The 8,509-nt window shown below is 47.0% G+C and overlaps 1 protein-coding gene across 1 annotated transcript; it reads right to left on the bottom strand.

Annotated features, from left to right (window-relative positions):
- Positions 1 to 7,155: 7,155 nt before the first annotated feature.
- SSTR2 (somatostatin receptor 2) lies at positions 7,156 to 8,265 on the bottom strand (the record flags this gene model as incomplete). Its single annotated transcript, XM_082678864.1, has 1 exon — positions 7,156 to 8,265. One exon carries the CDS (start codon positions 8,263 to 8,265, stop codon positions 7,156 to 7,158), a length of 1,110 nt encoding a protein of 369 aa, XP_082534990.1.
- Between the last annotated feature and the right edge of the window lie 244 nt (positions 8,266 to 8,509).

The following is an 8,509-nucleotide window of genomic DNA, read 5'->3' as shown; positions in this document are numbered from 1 at the left end:
GACAGAGGAAACAAAGGAAACGAACTCTGATAGGCTAAGTTTTAAGAAATGTGCCCCTGTCTTCACTGCACCTCTGGACCCTGACTGACCTTGACGCCCTTTAAGAATGGAGCTGCTTGGGGGCTTCCCTGGTGGTGCAATGGTTGAGAGTCTGCCTGCCGATGCAGGGGACGCGGGTTCGTGGCCCGGTCCGGGAAGATCCCACATGCCGCGGAGCGGCTGGGCCCGTGAGCCATGGCTGCTGGGCCCGCGCGTACGGAGCCTGTGCTCCGGGGCGGGAGAGGCCACTACAGTGAGCGGCCCACGTACCGCAAAAAAAAAAAAAAAAAAAAAAAAAAAGAATGGAGCTGCTACTTCCGTGCCTTGCTTTGGTTCTTCTCTAGCAATTAGGATTTACTTTATCAGTCCCGGAGGCTGTAAGGAAGCCCTTGAGATCCCAGACCCTCTAAATACCCATCTCCATGTTGGCCCAACAGCCCAGAACCATGTTGCCGATGGCAAACCAGAGTTTGGGTCTGCTCGGCTGTTCTAGAGCTGTTCTGTTCAAGATTGAGGAGGAATGGGTTTCCTTGGTTGCAGAGATAGCCCCCAGCAACACACCGTGTGGCTGAGGATGCGACGGGTGCCACCTTCCAGTCCTCAAGCCCTTGGAGCTGGGAACAAGCAGAGGGGGTCGCGTGAAGGTGCAGGAGAGAAGGACAGTGAAACAGCTGTGGTCTGTCGCTTCCCGGAACGAGCCTGCGATAAACAGAGCCCATCCACCTGGGCGAGCTATTTAGGGGACTGTTTTATTTTATTTTGTCTACTGATGAATCATTTATTCGAACAAGACAAAAACGTCTCCACATTGTTTCCTTTTATACAGAAATTGGAACATTTCAAATATGTTACCTTTTCTCTTTTTCAACAGCTCTTATTTGAGTCTGGTCCCAGGAACTTCTTTTCATTCTAGGATTCACGTTTTAGTAACACACATGCACCCATTACAGCCAAAACAGCACACTTGAATTTCGGATAGTCATTCATTATTATGGTGACAGTACCAACATATGGTAAAAGCCCTCTGGCTCTCCCCACCATGTCCTTCTTTTCGGGCCAGTTCTCGCCTTCTTTGTATGAACCTCTATCATCAACTTTAATATTATCTCCTTTAGTCAGAAATTCGATGTCTCCATTATCTTTCATGAACTTTGATTACTCTGTGTACTGTTGGAATGTAGGAGACTATTTTAAGCTGCAAAAAAGCGTTTAAGTGGAAGCCAAAGTGAGTCTTCATCCAGTCTGAGCCTTTGCTCCACAAGTGTCTAGACTCCCAAGTTGACAGTGCAACTGGGACTAGGCTAACTTTAGATAACCTTGAGCATGAACCCTGGAGACTCCTGTTCATCAAAAAAGGCTGTAAGAAGACATTCTTCCCCATCACATACTGGCTGGTACTTAAAATGCACGAGACGAGCTGACGTAGGCATCCCGAGCCATGGAAATGGACTGGGGTGGGAGCGGCGGATGAAGGGAGGACTTCTTTTATCTTGAAGACACTCTTTTGTGGAAGTGTGTTCACAGCTGAGAAGGAGAACTGTGATTCATTTTCTCGGTGGCCGAGCATCTCAGCTTCCCCCAAAATGTTCAACCTAAGATTTGCATTAGGAAGCGTGGCGGCAGGTGGGGAAGGCCTATGAAAACACTGTCCTTGATGAGAATCAATTTAAAAATTATTTGGAGTGACTTTTCTGCAAAGAAGTTGTCTTGTTTTTCTTATACAAAATTATTGCTGTGAGCAGGACCTTCACTTTAGGTTGGTTGACTGGTGAGGATGGTAACCCTTTTGCCAACCCTGTTTTGTTTTTTTTAATTTTGAGGTGTTATTGCAGGGACAGCTGGCTGGGGCTAGGTGTGCAGTGTGTGACCTGGCACGGAATCCTCCGGGTGAAAAATTACTGCAGGCACAATGTCCCTCGCCCCTACCAGAAAAAAAATGACTCAAGGGCTTCCCTGGTGGCGCGGTGGTTGAGAGCCCGCCTGCCGATGCAGGGGACGCGGGTTCGTGCCCTGGTCCGGGAGGATCCCACATGCCATGGAGCGGCTGGGCCCGTGAGCCATGGCCGCTGAGCCTGCGCGTCCGGAGCCTGTGCTCTGCAACGGGAGAGGCCACAACAGTGAGAGGCCCGCGTACCGCAAAAAAAAAAAAGACTCCGTATCCTTAGACTTCAAATGAGTTAGTCAGATTCTAGTTCTCTTCCTCAGTTGAAAGCCTTGGAGAATCTCTGCATTGGAGGTCTTGCCCAAAAGATACAGAAGGTGCGTTGTGTGTGCACGTGGGTGTGTGTTACACGTCCGCATGCATGTCATGTGCACACGTGTGAATGTGTCCTTCACGTGTATGTGCATCACATGTGTGTGCATGCGCTCCGTTGCGTCACCCGTGTGTGTCTGAGCGCACCCAGTGCAGCAAAGGTACCAGTTGAGCTGAACTTGAGAGTCTTGGAAGACAGTCCATTTCTCCGGAGTAGTGGGATTCTGGTTAATGTTAAGAAAACAGCTAAGGCTTTGTTTTGTTATTTGAGAAGCATTTGGGGTTCTTGTTAAAAAAACATTGTCCATGAGAAAAAATATTGGCTCTCTCAGGAATGACTATGTTGCCTGGCCTGGAGGATGAGGGGTCTCAGGGGAACTGATTCCCAGCCATCGGCCAGGTTGGGGGCGCAGGACGCACCGTCCAGGAGGGCATTGCTGCTTCTTTGTGGTATCTGCTGCGACTACACGTAGTCCTGCTACTGGTGGCTCTTCTTCTCTTGAGACTAGCAATCTTCTCTCAGGGGCCCCGTACTGGCTACCTAGTAATCTTTTCTTTGTAAGGACCTGGGACCCCTGTGTCTTCTGTGTCCAGGCTACAATAGCCTTATTTGGTAGCTCACAGCACACCCCTCTTTCTCTCTTCGGGGACTGCCACTGCCAAGGGACCTTCTCTACTGCTTAAGGGATTGGAGGTCCCATCACTGAATAACTGGAGTCGGTAAAGCCCTGGGAAGCCGTTTCAGATTTCCTTTTAAGTGGGCCCTGCCTCCCATTCCTCGACGGGCTTTTCGAAAAGGATGGGGCAATTTTATCTCTAACCAGTACATTCCTTTTCTGCTTCCAGTCCTTGTAGGATCAGGGTCACAAATAAGCCCCCTCTCTGGACCAGACACATATCCTGGCAAAGAGGTCTCTTCCTCCCCCGAGTCTGGCCCTTCAATGATGCCAGGAAAGGAGAGAGATGAAAAAAATAAAGGCTCTCCTTCTCCGTGAACACTCCCTCTCTGCCCACCTGGACCTGAGCCTCTGTGTCATCAGCTTTCTCATGCTGAACACCTTTGTCCTACGGGAGCAGATGTTCATGGAGCCCAGCGATCAAGCTACAGCGTTTCATTTAATGATATTATACTCACTTTCAATCTTAGGAGAATCGATCATGTTTTCTATTTAACTTGGTTAAGTCTTGGTTAATATTTAGCTCTGTTTTGAAGCCTAGTCCAGATATCTACAACCTGACACATCTAAACGAGGAAACTAGGTGCCCAGCCTGTGTTCAGTCACTGCCGAGTTAAAGGAAAGGGTGGGCAGTCACTGCAGTTGGCGGTGGGAGTGGCAGGTGTGAAAGCTTGGCCTTGAGCTGTTGTTCTTAGCTCTGATGGTCTGCGGACTTGGGTAACTGCTATAAAAGCTTTCTAGCTGTAAGCAGAATACAGTCCCTGGTGCCTACTTTCTAGAAGAGCTGCTAGGGAAAAAAAAAAATTAGAGGCTCTGCCTATGAGAATGAAAGTTGTTTTGCTTCTAACATATTAGACGCAGAACAACTACTTAGGTGAAGGTTTGCTTTGCTAGAACGTTTGATAGGAAATTTGGTGTTTTTGAATCTGGCAAAAAATATGGATTAGAAAAGTGGCTGATTATAAGTTATTACTTATAAGCCCAAATGCTTGGTCCGCTAAATATTGTGATTTTTTTTGTGGTGATGCATGTTTCAGAAACACTCATCAGACCTTCTGCCTCATATAAGGAACCTTTTGAAGGTTCTCTTCCACCTTTCTTCAACAAGGCCAAAGTTCGTTTCTGTCTTTCATTGTAACTTGATGGTCTTGATTGGACAGCCACGTCTGGGGCTGATTACGAACATCTACCTCGACAACCACCTACTTGCTGCCTTTGTCAGTGACCAGGCTGTACGCTTTTCCAGCACGAGGCTCCTACTTAGGGCAGCTGGGGCTGAAAGCTTCAATACCTGTATTCTGTCTTGGAGGAGAGGATGAGTTTGTGTAAGCAGACTCCAGCTCACTGCCAGCTCTGAATTCCCAGCCACCAGCCTCCGTCTTCTTCTCTGCCTACCATTTATGAGAGATAAATAAGTTTATGCAAAAACAAAAAGAGGTACAATTATAAGATGACACTGTAGGGAAAGTTGTTACACAAAAATGCATGCAATAAACTATTATATATAGGAGGGATAAACAACAAGGTCCTACTGTATAGCACAGAGAACTTATTCAATATCCTATGATAGGATAGACCTAGAGTCTGTCATACAGAGTGAAGTAAGTCAGAAAGAGACAGACAAATACCGTATGCTAACACATATATATGGAATTTAAGAAAAAGAAATGTCATGAAGAACCTAGGGGTAAGACAGGAATAAAGACACAGACCTACTAGAGAATGGACTTGAGGATACGGGGAGGGGGAAGGGTAAGCTGTGACAAGGTGAGAGAGTGCCATGGACATATATACACTACCAAACGTAAGGTAGATAGCTAGTGGGAAGCAGCCGCATAGCACAGGGAGATCAGCTCGGTGCTTTGTGACCACCTAGAGGGGTGGGATAGGGAGGGTGGGAGGGAGGGAGACACAACAGGGAAGAGATATGGGAACATATGTATAGGTATAACTGATTCACTTTGTTATAAAGCAGAAACTAACACACCATTGTAAAGCAATTATACCCCAATAAAGATGTTAAAAAAAAAATATATATATCCTATGATAAACCATCATGGAAAAGAATATAAAAAATATATATAACTGAATCACTTTGCTGTATAGCAGAAATTAATGACTTTGAAAATTAACTATATTTCAATTAAAAAAATTTTTAAATGCACGCAGCAAAATCACACATGATTACTCAGGATCAGCTACGAGTTCAACTCAGAACTGCCCAGCAGTCACAGCTAATGGAGCGCGACTCCTTCTCCTTCTCTTCTCTTCTTCATAAAAACAAGCAAAAGAAAGAAGTGCAGCGTCCTTCTATCCTTCAGTGTCCTTGTCCTCGTGTCCTCTTAGACTGTCCCAAGCTATGGCATGAACCTCACCAAAGTTCCAACCCCATGTCCAATATTACTCAGCTCTCTGTGTTAACTGAAACACAAGCTAACATCATATTCCACACAGGCCCCAATGTCCTATCATCTCTCCTGATACCTTTCTCACTACATCCGCTTAGGTTTAAACCGCTCTTCACCACCCATGAGAATGGAAGGTAAGTAGTAGCTTGCATAACCCAAATGCTCAGATATCCTAAAATCAATGGAGTACATCACTTTTTACTCTCTCCTGGCATCCAGCCGATCTGTCTTCATAATTACATGTTGAGTGGAGGCTAGGATTATTCTTGGTCCCTTGGAATCACTTCTCTAAGTAAACGTCAGCGTTTATGCAAAGACCCAGGAACATCACATATTACGATAATGGTAAAGTTGGGTTTAAAGCATTTCATTGCAAATCTTTGCTTGTTGTTATGAAAGAGGAGAAGGAAGGAGGAGGGGGCGTCACTGTCCATTAGTTGCGGCTGCTAAGAGGTCCTGAGCTGACCTTGCAGCTGACCTTTCCTTTGGTAACCTTGTGGGATTTTACTGAATGCATTTTTTTTTTTTTTGCATGTGGCATCTTAGTTCCCTGACCAGGGATTGAACCTACGCCGCCTGCAGTGGAAGCGCAGAGTCTTAACCACTGGTCTGCCAGGGAAGTCCCTATGGCATGCGTTTTGTGTAACAACTTTCCAGATAGTCTCATCTTACAATTGTACCTCTTTACTTTTGCTTGGATTTATCTATCATTATTTATTGAACATATCTTCTGGGCCACGGTGCTTTTGGGAATGAGGTGGCATGAGTTACATAGGCAGATAGAAGAAAAGCAGCACCGTAACCACAGGTGGAGCTCTTAGTCATTCTAACTGTCAGGCAGCCCTTGCCTAGGGAGCCAGAAGAGGCAAGCTCACTCCTAAATATGGTATAATTGATACATGAGACACTGAGAGTGAGGCTTTCATACAAACCTAGAGACGATGGCATCCTTGCAAACACCCGAGCGTGTCCTTCTTTGTACTCTGGAAATTGTGATCAGCCAATGAAATGGGCATCGTCTCTTTTCTTATTGCTTGTATACAAGCCCAGCTACAATTTCAGGGACAGAAAAACGTCACTGATGGTGTGAAGCGCCTGTCTGTAACAGTGCTTGAGGAGTAGCCCAGGGAATCCGTGGATTAAAGGTCGATGTTTAGTGTGTCTGTTGTGGGTGAGCAAGGTGGCATGGCCATACTTTTACTTTCTTTTTTTTTTTTTTTTCCAAAAACATACGGCCATGTGAACATCCTGCCAAAGCAAGAGAGACCCCTGAAGCTTAAACTCTATTGGCTTCAGGGTAAGTCCATTCCTGCGGGTACCATATTGAAATAAATGTCCACCTATACTATGCACATTTGAACTTTCTACTTGTGTACATGAACTCAGGAAACGTAGGTCATGACTCTACAGGGACTAGATAGGAACAGGCAAGTATAAATGTAAGACCACAAGACTACAGATTGGGCATTAAACACACAAACACACAGAGAGGGTTTTCTGTTTTTGTGGAACTTCAGCGCCTCCAAAGATCACCTCTCCAGACTCTGCATTGTCTGCCTGCATTGAAATGTTCACTTTAAGGGGGAGGTAATCAGCTTAATACATTGTCATTCACTCAGACAAGCCGGACTCAAACACCATTCTCTGAAGAGGACTCATGCTGAGCACTTCCATATTCTAGAAGCCAGGTGATGGGGGAGGGAGGGAAGGGGGTGGGGTGCGGAGCACACAGCCGGTCGCAGAGCTTGGCGCTTGATTGATTGATTTTTCAGGCAGTTCAGATACTGGTCTGGAGGTCTCCATTGAGGAGGGTCCTCTGCGTCTCCGTGGTCTCATTCAGCCGGGATTTGTCCTGCTTACTGTCACTTCGTTCCCCGTCGTCTGTGCCGCTCACCTTGACCAAGCAGAGGACATTCTGGAAGCTCTTCTTGAAGTTGTCAGACAAGAAGGCGTACAGGATAGGGTTGGCACAGCTGTTAGCATAGGTGAGGGCCACCACAAAGTCAAACATGCCCTTAAGGGCTGGGGTGGGACTGATGGCCACGGACACCGAAGAGACATTGAAGATGTAGAAGGGGAGCCAGCAGAAAATGAAGACGGCCACCACGATGGACACCATCCGGGTGACCTTCTTCTCAGACTTTTTCCTCTTGGAGGAACCCACTCGGATTCCAGAGGACTTCACTTTGATGATAATGAACAGGTAGCAAAGACAGATGATGGTGAGGGGCACCAGGAACCCCAAGATGAAGGCGTAGATGATGAAGCCTGTGTACCACGCCCCGGATTCGCCTGGCCAGTTGATGGTGCAGCTGCTCCTCCCCCATTGGTTGCTCCGAAGGCCAGCATATATCATGATAGGCAAGATGACCAGCAGAGAGACCCCCCACACAGCCACGTTGATCATCTTGGCTGTCCGGGGTCTCCTCCACTTGGCCGACTTGATGGGGTGGACCACAGCCAGGTATCGGTCAATGCTCATGACTGTCAAGCAGAAGATGCTGGTGAACTGATTGATGCCATCCACAGTCATGACGACCCGGCAGATGGCCTTGCCAAAGGGCCAGTGGACCAGAGCCACCTGCATGGCCAGGAAGGGCAGACCCAGCATGAAGAGTTCGTCTGCGACGGCCAGGTTGAGGATGTAAACGTTGGTGATGGTCTTCATCTTGGCATAGCGGAGGATGACATAAATGACAAGCGTGTTGCCACACAACCCAATGATGCAGACCACAAAATATATGAAGGTGAGGACTGCATTGCTGGTCAGGTCATAGTATGGCTCTGTTTGGTTGGAAATGTTGGCTGTAGCCACGGAGCCACTGAGGTCGAATGGAGAGGAAAGCCAAGGTTGGGTCCCATTGAGTAGTTCGTATGCCAGATCCATGGCTGCCTGGCAGCTTAGGCTAGTTCCCACCAGCCAGAGACCTTACTCTCACCTTCACGGGTCCTGGAGGCAAAGGATCCACTGTGGCATCTGCAAGGAAAAAAGGAAAATTGATTCATCAGTCAGAGGCTACTTAAGTTCTCACCAGCTTTCCGTGTTTCTGGTTTGCCTTGTCAGATGCTCTTCAATTGGAAAGTGTGTTATCTTTCACATCAACGTGAGCCTACCAGCCCATTCTCATCAG

Source organism: Grampus griseus (genome assembly GCF_964374135.1).
Source record: "Grampus griseus genome assembly, chromosome: 20".
NCBI lineage: Eukaryota > Metazoa > Chordata > Mammalia > Artiodactyla > Delphinidae > Grampus > Grampus griseus.
This window is presented reverse-complemented; position numbering and strand designations above follow the sequence as displayed.